We start from the raw sequence: 14355 nt of genomic DNA, 5'->3' as shown, positions 1-14355 counted from the left end.
TATTTTAAAATTAGAGCAAGGTATAATATGTCAGATGTTATCCTGTTGTCCAAATAATTAGGATAAACTTGAGCCCTCCATCCCCAATTTGCATCAAAGTTTAGAAGGAATCAGTTTGTGAAAGTTTGAATCTCCCATCAACAGCTTGCAAAGAGCTCCTGAAAATATTCAAAGGAAAATCTATTATTTTAAAATCTGATTTTGGGGCAGGTTGGGATATTCTTATTCACATTTGGTAGAACCTTATAAAGCTGGTCTGAAAGCAGATTTTCCATCCTGTGGAAACAAAGTGAGGTTTTGGAATTTGTTGCCATTCCCATCAAGACAAAACAAGAGACCTTTTGAAATGTTTCACAAAAAACAAGACCAAGCTGCCCCCCCCCCCCCCCAATAGCCTGGTGATTAGCGTACTCCCTTGAGAATGTGGGAGACCCCAGTTCAAATCCCTGCTCTGCCTGATTTGAAACATGGACTTGAACCTCCCACATCCCAGGCAAGTAGGCCAACCTTTTGGGAAAGACAAACACACCTCTACCTATTCCCCTTCCCAGTGAAGATTCCACTGGAATCTTCCCATGAAAACTTGGTTTTGATGAATCAGCATTTATCATGGTCTCCCCACTTACTTATCCAACTTCTCCACCATTATCACACCATTATCTACAGGGCAGGCACAAAGATTTGGATTGATCCTTGGGGTAAAGCTAAATGAAACAGGCACATTATTCTATTGTATTATGTGTCTCAGAACATTACAAAGTATAGCTGCTCCAAATACGGTATCAGTCTTCTATATTCTGCCACAGGTGTCATGGTCCCTGCATGGACTGATTGGGGGCGAGAGTTGAGAGTCTCTCATTCAGTATCAGAAGTTTGACTCTTGCATCCAATAGCTCCATGATGCCAGCCCCCATCGCCCACTTGTTAAATTTTCAAACAAGCAACTTTGTGTTTTCTCCTTTGCTACCCCTCTCACATGGGATGTGCTTCTGTAAACATGCACAACACCAACTCATTATCAACCTTCAAATGTCTCCTTAAAACTCTCCTCTAGTGTGCTGAGGACCACTGCCTGTCATCCTGAGCAATGTTGTCTTATTGTTGCCTTGTACTCCCACATCGGGCTGTCTGTAGCCATGTGTTGTCTTTTGTCTTATACTTAGATTGTAAACTCTTTGGGGGCAGGGATTGTTTTTCTTTCTGTGTTTGCACAGTGCCTAGTACAATGGGATCCTTGTCCAGGGCTGGGGTTCCTAGGCTCTACGATAATATAAATCATAATAAATAACCTACTTTTCTATCTCTGCCTTCTCAGATGAGGATGAGAAAATGTAAAAGTGAATAAATATAATTGACTAAAGTAGACAAGTTGTCTATAGTCTGCTCCCACATATCTGTGGAAATGATTTTAAAAAATGAAACAGTATATCCTCAATGCTGATAAGAAACTTCATTATACATACTTTTAACCCACCGCATAATGGATTAAGGCCTCATGTGATACATCAGCGGAATTTAGTTCAGTGTTCCTAGCAGCAGTATTCCAGCTGTTTGAGAGATTTTTTTTTTTTTACTCCAGGTAGGATGGTAAAAAACCCAATTCTATATCCCTTTTACTTCCTGAACATATTTTTGGGGCACATATCTAGGACCAGAATAGATCGTGTACTTGTTGTTACAAAGGGTTTTTGTTTGGTTTGGTTTGGTTTGGTTTTAAATAAACCTTATTCAAATATACATAAAAACAGAATGAAGGCTAAACAGGATTTATCATCATACATTTTCTCATCTATAGCATTTTCTGTTCAACCCACTAGAACAGTTTGGGGGCTGTGTAACTGGGTGTCTCTTCAGAATTGGGGAGGAGAAGGGGATTCCAGTCTTGGGCTCTAAACAAACAAATAAGGCTCAGGTCCATGCAGGGGTGCTGGAACAATTTGTGTAGTGGGGACACTGAAAGCCATTGAACCAAACTGTAAACTCTGTATATAATGGAAACCACATCAAGCCACGGGCTGTTGCCGTACCCCCAGCATCCCTAGTTCCAGCACCTATGGGTCCGTGCCCTGACCTCTTTTTGCCACCTTTTCCAAGATCATTTTCTTCACCTCCTTCCCACAGTACAGTACAGCCTACCCAATCCCTTATGCTTCTTCCCTCTTTGCCTGAAGGAATTTAACACCATCTGGGTATCTTCCCTCTTGGTGCAGAGTAAACCCCCGCCCCTTCCCTTCTTGTAGATCACCCATCGTAGTGTACCACACTCTTTTATGTCTATCTTCACAATACTCCTGTGAGATAGGGAAGTGCTATTGTCCCATTTTACAGATGGGGATTGAAGCACTGAGAAGCTGAGTGACTTGCCCGAGTCTGTGGCAGAGCAAGAAATTGAATGTGGATCTCCCAAGTTCTAGGCTAACACCTGAACCAGCCTTTCATCTGGTTCAGAGATGTTCCATTCTGGAAAGCATGTCTCTGACAGATACCGTCTAATCTCTTGTACCAGTCTGTTTCTCCAACAATTCTTCATCACCAGAACGTTCCCTAGCACTTGTGGCTTGGTTTATACGACTAGTACCAGTCTCCCATAGGACATCTGAATCCCCAGTGAGACACTTTCCTCTGTATTTAAACATGTAATTGTTCTTTTACAAACCCAAGTGTTGCTTAGAGTGTCCTTATGTGGGATTTGGACATCCTATTGAGATGACCGTTTGAAAATTGGTCCATCAGTGAAAATGTTTTATGCATGCTATGTTGTATATTGAGCATGTCATTATGGCAGAAGAAGTGAAACATGCCGACAGCTGGAGAATTGTACGTGAACCCTGGAATTAATTATTCACAGGCAAAAACAAATAATAACTATATCAGTACATTTTCCATGGTTTTGCAAATAGAAAGCTGTGGAGATGGTTATTCATTTTCAGTTGACATCCATTTAACTTAATCATAGGGTCAAGTTCCAGACTGTGATCTGTGTTTGTGTTGACACATATTTCTTGAATGTATAAACCGGTCAAAGCAGCAGGTTTTTCTCATATTTAGATTCAATAGTTGAGCTGAAGTAACACTAAGCAAGAAGATTTCTTTCTAATCTTAATGGCCAAACTTAAAGTCTGAGCCCATTCCCTTTAAAGTCAAAGACTGAACTTTCATTGACTTCACATAGATGCAAGATTCGGGTACCTAGATTATGCACCTAAGAAGGAAATACAAGCAGAACTCTGAACCATAAGACCATTGTGTTCTTCAGGACAATGGAATTTCCTCTGGGATTCTTAGATACATTCACAGTCAAAGGGACCCGTGCATCAGAAATAAAAACCTCTCTGAAGAAGTGCTTAAGCTCTAAGGATAAACTGGAGGATTCCCCTATGTTAGTACTGTAGCATTTATATATTCATTTAGCGCTGTGTTTTGTGTGCTTCCTCGCTCATCAGTGGTTTTACCGGGATCTTTTTTTCTTTTTTCTTTTTTCTTTTTTCAGCTGGTTAATAATCCACTGGCAAGTCAAGCAGCAGCGGCTGCAGCAGCAGCAGCCATGGGCTCGATAGCTGGCTCACAGGCCTTTGGCAATGCACTCTCCAGTCTGCAGGGGGTCACAGGTCAACTAGTCACTAATGCACAAGGACAGGTGAGTGGAAGACGGAGAAAACGGTGAATTCTTCTGGCAGATTGAGCTTTGGATAAAAATGAATTTCTTTTGCATGACAGCAATTTGTAAGTGCCCATATTGAGGCTAAATAAATAATGTTGACCAGGAAAGGTAAGAAATGGAAATGTTTAGGACGTGGGGGCGGGGTGGTGTTAGAATGGGGAATTTGTTTTTTAAACTGCAAATGGTTTCACTTTTGCTTTTCTAATACAGTCTTGGGAAGAGATTACAAGAATGTAACAATGTGGTATTTTAAGTGTGCAGATTGTTGCTGCGTCTCACTTTGCTAATTCAAGAACCTGATAATTCTCACCAAAAAGCCAGCAGTCACTCCCCATTTCTAAGCACAGATTTAATAACAGAAATCTACACTGAAGTCTTATAGTACCAAGGCTGCATTATTTTTATAAACTATACCATTTATTAGTATGCAACAAAGCGTTCATAAAATATACCACACTAGTCAAAATAAATCTACGCAAAAGAATTAATGGACACAAATCTGACATCAGGAATCATAATACTCAAAAACCAGTGGGAGAACACTTTAACCTGTCTGGCCATTCAATGACAGACCTGCGGGTGGCTATCTTACAACAGAAAAACTTCAAAAACAGACTCCAATGAGAGACTGCTGAGCTGGAATTGATATGCAAACTAGATACAATCAACTCAGGATTGAATAAGGACTGGGAATGGCTGAGCCATTACAAACATTGAATCTATCTCCCCCAGTAAGTATTCTCACACTTCTTATCAAACTGTCTGTACTGGGCTGTCTTGATTATCACTTCAAAAGTTTTTTTCTCTTACTTAATTGGCCTCTCAGAGTTGGTAAGACAACTCCCACCTGTTCATGCTCTCTGTATGTGTGTATATATATCTCCTCAATATATGTTCCACTCTATATGCATCCGAAGAAGTGGGCTGTAATCCACGAAAGCTTATGCTCTAATAAATTTGTTAGTCTCTAAGGTGCCACAAGTACTCCTGTTCTTTTTGCGGATACAGACTAACACGGCTGCTACTCTGAAACAAAGCATATTTTGTAATACAGTATCTTTGATTTAATATGATTATTTGCTCACTGTTTATTAAAGCACAAAATTTAGCAACCTGTAATGGATTTGCCAGTCATTAGTGCAAATTCAAGAGGCTCTGTTGTCTTTTAAAAGCCTTTTAATACTGTGTTTTAAACACAATAATTTGTACATTTTTTAGATGTCTAAAAGGGAAGTTTCATCACATCATGCTTATTTACAGAGTTGCTTATTTGTCTTAACTGAAGCTGATATCATTCTGGTCCTGCAATATGGCCCCAGTTCAGAAAGGTATGCACCTAACTTTAAGCACATGAGTGATCTCATTGACTTCATGTTCTTAAGTACCTTCCTGAATCATGATCATTGACTGGCTTTATCCTCTCATCTGTCAGTAACAAAAGTAATGTGACTATTTGTTTCATGGCAAATAGTATTATAATAGAATCATTATAATAAGTGTAATAATATAGTTTAAGATTACTACTGCTAACTTGGTACTCAATATCAAAAAACAAACCTGTTATTAGAAGAGATACTACTACAATGAAAAATTCAAGCTGATTCCAGACACTTCAGTAGATGTTTGATGGACTGGTACAGCCCTGGATATCAGTGATTATAAAGTTTCATTCTACAGTTCTTGACTTACAATTCAAAAAAGCATAAATTGTAAGTTCTTCTTTTCTTCCTCATAATTTTATGTCACTGAGTTTTTTTACTAGAGACAAAGGTTACATTTTTTTCTGATCAGTAAAACAAAACAAAAACGGTATCCTCAAACTTTATAGGGATTTTTTTTTACATAAAACATAAACAAAGATGCATCCTGAGCTTCAGTCTCCCCATCTAAGTCCCAGAAAAAATGCTGACCTTGTTATATTTACTGGGTGGGTGCAGAATTGTTCCATCACTACCCCGAGGGTTGAACGATGGAGCTTGTCAAAGTGAGGCCTTATCTAATGAATCATCTTATCGCAGGTGCACACCACACATATTAAAGGAGGATTGTATGAACAATGTGCCCTCTACAATAACCTTTCAATGTCTACTTTAACCCTTGTTTCAATCCCTTTTCATCAAAGGATCATTTTATGCAGCCAGCTTTAAATGGAGGCTCTCAAAAGCCTATTAAGATTTCTGGAGGCATGGGGTATTGGTATGGAAGAAAAGTTGGTTATAATACCTATAATTCATAGTCAGATCACCTCCATCTAGAAGGCCTGCTTCTTTATATCTGTGCTCCAGAAATAGTGCATATCCTTCTCTCACAAGAGACACTTGGCTCCTAAGATGTAAATTGTAAGAGTTGAAGATATACATCCATGTCAGTTTTTCAGTAGTTTTTTCTTACTTATTCTCTCCAGAAAACATGTAAGTGAAATATATACGTAAGTCGGGTGCTTAATGAATTAGTCAATTGGGCCAGGGTACTGCTAGTTAGTCTACAGGTAAAGTAAAATTTAATAATTCCACAGGTTTCAGAGAAAGAGGGGGGGCTCAGAAAAAGAGTCTTTTTCTCTATTGTTAAATAAAAGTACAGTGTATTTCTGTCTATTCAGCTTTTTGGGGCAGGGACTGTCTTTTTGTTATGTGTCTGTAGAGTGCTTAGCACAATAGGGATTTGGTTCATGGACGGGGCTCCCAGGCACTATCACAATGTAAATAAATAATAATCATGATAATAATAAAAATAAGAAGTGTTTTCTATAGCAGCCATCTCTATAATAGTCTATTGCTCATAGCATGCTTCTGAAACTATCCGTCCATGTAACAGACATATAGCATTTTAGACCGAGGAGTCCTGTTGAGTCTGCCAATTAATACAATTCTAGCAAAGCAGCAAAAATGGTGGGTCTGACTTTTAAAACTTAATCCATAAGTGAGTCGTGGGTTTGGGTACCTCTGCTTTTTTGAGTGCTCAACCTGAGACCCTTTAAGAGGGTCTGACTTTCAGAAAGTCCAGAGCACTTGCCCTCTGAAAATCAGGCTCCTTCAAAGAATCTCAAGTTTGGAACCACAAATCACTAGTCATCTCTGGAAAGTTAGGTTCAGGTGATTTACCATTTGTATGTGCAAACATAGTAATTGTAGACCCCTTCTTCTTCTTTTTTTTTTTTTTTTTAAGATTTAGGTCTTGTATAATTGTCTGTCTGTTGGCTAAATATATGGTGATCCTTAATCCCTTGTAACACAGTGACATAGTATAGGTCAAATCTGAGATCCTATTGCAAATCTAGGGGAAATTACCTTTTGGGTGACATATGACTTGACCTTCAACTCCAACCATTTTTATGTTCAGAGTGTCCAGATTATACAAGTGTGACAACATTTTATGTAGCAAATTTGTATTGATTTAATTTTGGACTTTAAAAATGATGGTATGATTTCTTTGCTTATGTCACTACTACTCATTTGAGAAGCCTGAGTTTTTCACAACCAAGATATCAGAAGAGATCTTATCATTTGGATAACAAATTTACATCACCTGATTAGTTTGTTATAGTGTAAGTGGAAAAATCTATGTTAATTGTCTATATTCACAGGCAAATTAGGTTACTCTGTCTTCAAAGTTAAGAAGTCTATTTGTACAACAGCACTGGGCTTCTGGCACCACTTTTGCACTTGGAATTATTTCAGATGCAGAAAAATAGAATATTTTTATTACTCGATTGCATGTAGAAGAAAACATAGACATTTTATGTTTTAGCTGTTGGTATTAATATTTTGGAAGGAAGTAATGCCCATTGAATCCCTAGCTTTTAAATCACTACAGATTCGAAAGCATGCTTTATGGTGATGGTTACTACAAAGGCTACCCCCAGCCCAGTTTTCTACTTGACTAAAATATACAGCCATATTCTACCCTCAATTACACTCATGCAATCCTGTTGACTTCAGCAGGGTTTACATGGGTTTGAAGTGAGGGTGAAATGCAGCTTAGGAAGTTCAGTCATTTTATAATAAGGGCAAGAGCTTTTTAAGAAGAAATATACTCATTTTGTCAACCTGAGGGATTGTAAAATAGAAATGACACCAGAGAGTGGAAGAACATAGCATGTTAAAAAAGTGAAATCTAATACCTTTAGAAAACTGTGTTGTGATGAGGAGAGAACAAAACCACCTAATTTTCCTTTTTTTGACATTAATGTGAAAATAATGTCAGTGTTAATATACATGAATAATGAACATGTTAATTATACAGTGGATTTAAAGAATGATATCAGTATCATCTAAGAATACCATCTAAAGAACTCAATCTACATTGAACATTTGCCTAACTCCCTGGATATGAAAACCTTCCACATATAGAGAACCTTGGGTGCAGTCCACAGAGATTAACATACATAACTATCTGTACAGCTTTTTAATCTGCAATTAGTTTGCAAAACTAAACAGAGAGTGGCATTGTTGATCCAATTCGATAATAGATGTACTTTGGTTCTCATTATTCTGATGAGAGGGCACACATTTGCTCTTTGAGCTTCTTGATAGTAAATGGTGCTAATGAGGCCTGATGGATTCTCTGCTCCTAACAAGGCTCTCAGCAGTGAGAGTGATTACAATGGAGATAGATTTGATGGGATGAGCTCGCTTTTGTAGTGTCTCAGCTGCTGACACTCTACGACATAATCAGGTCACAAAGCCGGTCACAGCCATCAGCGAAAGCCATAGCTCTATCCCTCATTATTAAAGTGCATTATTCAGTTCCAGGCCTTCACAATACAGCCAAGGGCCCTTTTTTTTTTTAAGCATCAGCTCTCAGATACAAGGGTTAATAAAATAAAATACTTCATCAGCTAAAAACGTAATAAATTAAAGAAATGGAAATAAAGCATTCCCTTTCAAATTCATTGAAGAGTCACAATTAAATAAGCTGGGGAATTTTCGTCACCCTGTGCCGTATATGGTACAATGTAATATTCCATGAGCAATAAAAATTGGGGACAGGATTCCAGGGTAGGATTGATTTTCTAAATACTAAAGTATCTCCCATTCAAAAAGAAATCTCTCTCAGTGCAGCCACTTTTTATGTATTTTTGTTATTTTCATGATCTTTTGTAACTCCTCTTTTCCTTGGTGTGGCAAGCACTTGCCTATAACCTAAGTTATCAAGTGACATTTTTGATGGCTCTCTTGTCTTCTTAAAAGTTTGAGGATACTAGAGGCATCAAATTAATCTATTTAGTCCAAAACTGGATTATAAATTATAAGACACAATGTTATAATTGTTCTATTTCTGTAAAACCATACAATGCTCTTCTTTTGAAGAATGCAATATCTGCAGCAAGATATGCTACAGGGTAATTGCAGCATTTTATTCCTGTTCTCGATATATGCCCTATGGATGCCTCTAAACTGTAGATCCTGTCTATGCAAAGAAGTTGCACCAGCTTAATATGAAGTGTGATTTCAAACCAGTTTAGTTAAACTGGTGCAAAAGTCCTAGTGGACATTCTTATTTTGGTTTAAATCAGTTTTATTTTGGGTTGATTTACGTTGATTAAGCTAAAGTGTAATAAGCCACTCTTAAATCGAAATAAGAGAGTCCACACAGCAGTTTAAACTGGTTTAAAATTAAATTAAAATAATGTAACTTAACATCTGTGAGTAGACAAAACTTGAATGACTAATGCATATCTTTTTCTTGGTAAACAATATTTTTTTTGTTCATCTCGTTCATGCCTGACAAACGATACAAAGGATTTTTCATTCTCTTACCTTTAGAGTATGATACAACCAGCCAATGAGCAGATGTGCAAGGGCCTGGTGAAAATGATAGTCCTCGTGCTCACATCAGTGCAAGGACTATGCAGTGCTAGCACTTTTCGTATCACTAGCTATCTCAAGGAAGTTTGGAAGAAGCTGTGCCATGGCCCAGCTTCTATTCTGCACCAGCCAGCAGAACTGGTTGGCTGTGGAGGGGAGTGAGCGCATGCTCCATTTCCTTATGGGGTTTAACAGTGGACGTATATTTGTTACCCTACAGGGAGTTCTGGAGCCACAGTGCCTGTGTGAGGTACAATGCCTGTCAGAGCTGCCTCTGAGGCCTTGCAGTTCACACCACTCTCCATATCTACCAGTGTGTCCACACTAGACTTTTTTCTTAAAATTTCCCACCATGGCTACCACCACTGGAGCTGCACAGCTGGTAGCAAAGATGGGAACATTCATGTCTGCTAGCCACCAATGTTTTAACCACCATGTCATCTAACACTGCTCACAGCCATCTAAACAATGGGGATTAAAACACTGGCAGCCTTGTCTAGATTACCATTACCACTGGCTGATTTGCACTGGTGAACATTGTGCTATCATTAGGACTTAGGGCCATTCCTTGGGGAGCCCAATGTCAGAATACTCTATTTCAAAAGACCTTCAGATTGGCAGACTGGAGCTGCCATTGGTCGCACTCTTTTTTTTCCCTCCAAATTTGACTGGACTGCGGATTTACAACTCTTGGACACTACAGGTGTGGGGGGGAAAGAAAGGGGTCAGTATCTTTCTCTGTGTGTGTTTTCGGGCAGAAAAGAGGCACATCCTATTAAGAAAAGTCAACAGAAAGGAAAGAATTGCTCCATTGGCTTCTCCTCCCCACAGCTATGCAATGAAAGGAGCTGTTTGATTCATTATCTCCCTAGTGAATTTGTATGTTAAAGGAATATTTGTTTGTTTATGGAATTATGTGTTTGCTGGGTTTTTTTACTGTTATCTTGCCTCAATTTTGAAAGAATACAGAGCAGGAAATGGTAGAAATGTTAATATATATGGGCAAGATCCTTAGCTTGAAGTCAATGGGGCTATGCCAATTTACACCAGCTGTGTATCTGGCCAGTCTACTTTGGACTTCCGCATCATTAAAATTTAGTTTGAAAAAAAAATTACGATCCTCAAAACAAAGGAACAATTTCAGATAAGCTAATAGAAACAGAAAGACATTTCAGATTCACAGATATCCCATATTTCAAGGAAAAGATTCTAACTTCCTCACAGGAAAAGAAAAAAAATTCAGAAAAGGGAAGAAAAATTCAGAAGGGCACTATCCAAATAAGCATCCCACCACCACCACAACTTAGCATGTTTGGATACCAATTCACTCTGCGGAAGAGGTCTGCTTTAAAGAGGAGGCTGCAACTCTTTGCTCCAAAACCTCAGAGAAGTGGGTGTTACATATAGATCAGATCAGACACTGAGGTGAATGCAAACATATTTCCCAGAGCAGATTCTTCTCGCTCTCAAAGCAGGCTAAAAAGAAGGAGCTGATATGGGAAGCTAAATCACACATACTGCAAATTAGGAGCTACAGAGGGAATACCGTTGGAAGAGAATTTACTTGGAACCTACTCAATAATGTTGTGAAGGCCCAAAAGATATGGAGGAGTCAGAGCAGTACTGGGCCTCGGGTCAAATCTCTAAATAGATTTACAAAGGATGGTAAAGGTGCATATGGAGACCTCTATTGACATGAAAGTAGTCACTATTTATATATTCCTATCCTGAAGTGCCCTTTACATTTCCTTAATACACATCTTACGAGACCGGCTACCTGCTTGACTTTCCTATCCAGGGGCGGCTCTATGTTTTTTGCTGCCCCAAGCACGGTAGTCAGGCAGCCTTCAGCGGCATGCCTGCGGGCGGTCCGCTGGTCACGAGGATTCAGTGGCGTTTTGATCTACCAGTTGCGCGCCTTCGGCATACCCACTGCCAAATTGCCACTGAAGCCACGGGACCGGTGGACCTCCCACAGGCGACCGGCACGCCACCCCCCCACAGCTTGCGGCCCCAAGCATGCGCTTGCTGCGCTGGTGCCTGGAGCCACCCCGTTCCTATCAGTACTGGGAACACAGACATATCTCAAAGAACAATCTATTTGGGGTGATAAGTATGGTAAAGGAGAACATTTTCATATTTAGGGAAAGACATGCCAAACCCATATCAACCATTCAGATGGTTCTGAGATCACCAAAGTCATATTCAGAGGTCAGTTCAAAGATCACAGTGAGACTCCTGGGAATTCAGGTCTCTTTGTGTCCACCCCATAACATGCAAAATCACTTGAAGTGTGGCACATCAGCTCAGCCTTTCAGAGGTGGCTGCCCCTATAATGTTCAAGGAAGTCTTACACCCGAAAAAGATGAAGAGGAAAGTATAAGCCATGGACACATGCATATTGCAAGAGGAAATGCTTATGTGATAGAGTGACTCAGAGTCAGTGATTATTCAAGGAGGCATACAGCATAAATTGACTAGTGTTTGTGAACATTTCACTGGCACTTGAAAACAAAAAGGATGAGACACAAAACAGGCAAACCCTGATAGTGACAGAGAACACAACAGCAATGGTATACATTACAGTCAAGGGAGAATGAAATCTTGGCTCCACAGAAAAGCAGCCCAACTGATGAACTTGGAAGAGAAAAAACTTTCATCCCTGAAAGCTCTTCCTGTTAAAGGAGAGGAAAACTGGAGCAGCAGTTGGCTGAGTCACATCATGGTAGGCAGGGAGAACTGAATTTTCGTTATGTAGCATTTGTAGTGATAACTCAGCACCTGGCGACCCTAGTTATGGACCTATTGACTTCTAAATGAAACACCACGACAGGAATTCTTCTTCAATAGGAAGGATTTGTGAGCTCTGACCATAGATCCAGAAATGGCCCAGAGAATTCCTCTACGCCTTTTCACTTTTCCACTTCTGTCAAAAGTTGTACAGAACATTCAAGCAGAAAAAGCTGAAGTCATCCTGGTTGCTCTGTACTTCAGTTGGCATTGGATCAGACCCTGAACAGGGCCGCCCAGAGGGGTGGGCAAGTGGGGCAATTTGCCCCGGGCCCCGCAGGGCCCCCCATGAGAGTTTTTCAGGGCCCCTTGAGCGGGGTCCTTCACTCGCTCCGGGGGCCCCGGAAAACTCTCGCAGGGCCCGGGCCCCCGGAGCTTCTTCCGCTCCGGGTCTTCAGCGGCAATTCGGTGGCGGGGGGGTCCTTCTGTCCCGGGACCCACCGCCGAAGACCCCAGGCCCCCTGAATCCTCTGGGCGGCCCTCACCCTGAAAGAGTAAGCGTTTGTCTTTTCTTTGGTAGGAAAACATAATAGTCATTGGTAGCAAAGGGAGTTTTGTGTGCATGTGTATGCAAACTGAGTACGTACCAAAAATGGGTTTAAAAATACCTTTGCTGATGCTATTCAAGATATCGAATTTTTAAAGGACCTTTTCACTGAAATTTGCATTTTATGCATTAATTTAAATAAATATTACATCTAGGATAGATAGTTCTTATAGAAAATGTATGAATGGTCATATGACAGTGGCAAAGAATCACAGAAAGAGTTTTTCTTTAGACACAACATGGATTTTATTAAAATAAAGAAAACAGTAGAATCCCTTAAACCGCTCTCTCTGCTTCACTGTGGACATTCTACACAGAACCTTGTCCAGTTATCCCTCCTGCATGGCTTCCTGCTGCATATTTAAGGAAACAATACACACATCCTTCCAGTTTAAAAATCCACTTCTCAAGAAATAATTTAATACTAAGACATGACGCACCCAGTAGCCAAATAAACATTCATTTTCATTTTTGATGCTTCAAATACTCTGACAGCCAACTTTCAAAATAAATGGTTTGTTTTAGAGGTGGGATGTGTCATATTAGCATCCATCCAACAGATAAGAAAAGAAAAATAGATCAGAGAGTGATTGGAACATCAGGGAGACAGTTCTAGCGAGAGACGAGAGAGCCAGGTACAAGTTATAATGTTCAAAAAAATAGCTAGCTATTAAGAAAGAAATTGTATAAACAGGTCATTGCAACCCAACTGGAAAAAAAAAGTTTAATTTTAACTTGTTAGTCAGAGTCTCCAGAGGCCCAATACTCTCTCCCCAATCCTTGCAGGATACGTATATTAAGCCATGACGCAGTTTATTTGATGCAATGGATTGCTAGATGGACAGTGAGAAGCAGGTGATATCAGACTCACATAATGCAATAGTGTGGGTCCAAAGCAAGAAGCAGCACCTATTTGGCATATGGTGTTAGCGTAGGGTTGCCAATTTAGGTGGGATGTATTCCTGGAGGTTTCATTACATGACATAAACTTTAATTAAAGATTAATCTTTAATTCCTGGAGACTCCTAGACAATCCAGGAGGGTTGGCAACCCTATGTTAGTACCATCAGACAGATCCCATCAACTTATATATCCTCTTCCTTGCTTTCATTCCAAGTTTCTCCTCTTCTCTCCCACTCGGTCACTTTATTACTTTGATTACTTGTAACCCTTTCTTTAATCTTTTCTGTCTTTGCTTTTGTTAGTTCCTTCTTTAAAGCCTTGTGCACATTTAAATAAAGATGAATGGCTACCCAGCCTTCTGCTAAAGTATTTCTCAGTGACATTTGGGGTTCCAAAACATGCTGATCGGTGCCAGATTAAAGAATTTTAGGGTTCTCTGCACATTGGCAATTGGGGGCCCTCCCGTCTTCCTTGCCCCGAGGGGTGGAAGGCCTTGGGCGGAGGGAAAGTTGGAGTGTAAGCATACAGTACACTCACCCTGGCATAGCTCCAATCCTGCAGGGGTGGCCGGGCTCCCTGCTCCAGTCCATGGGCTCTCACCACAGCATGCAGGCAGGATCTCCCCACCCACTTCCTGGCCTGGGTTG

The 14355-nt window shown here is 40.0% G+C and overlaps 1 protein-coding gene across 2 annotated transcripts in view; it reads left to right on the top strand.

Annotated features, from left to right (window-relative positions):
- The window catches only part of POU6F2 (POU class 6 homeobox 2), a 386759-nt gene that overhangs the window by 321668 nt on the left and 50736 nt on the right, over nt 1-14355 (top strand). For both annotated transcript variants that reach the window (XM_054019075.1, XM_054019076.1), the window contains one exon: nt 3491-3637. In XM_054019075.1, coding sequence (XP_053875050.1) covers nt 3491-3637 — 147 coding nt within the window. The remainder of the gene's footprint in view (nt 1-3490; nt 3638-14355) is intronic.

This window comes from Malaclemys terrapin, chromosome 2 (assembly GCF_027887155.1).
Source record: "Malaclemys terrapin pileata isolate rMalTer1 chromosome 2, rMalTer1.hap1, whole genome shotgun sequence".
NCBI lineage: Eukaryota > Metazoa > Chordata > Testudines > Emydidae > Malaclemys > Malaclemys terrapin.
Note: the sequence above shows the minus strand (reverse complement) of the source record. Positions and strands in the feature narration are given on the sequence as shown.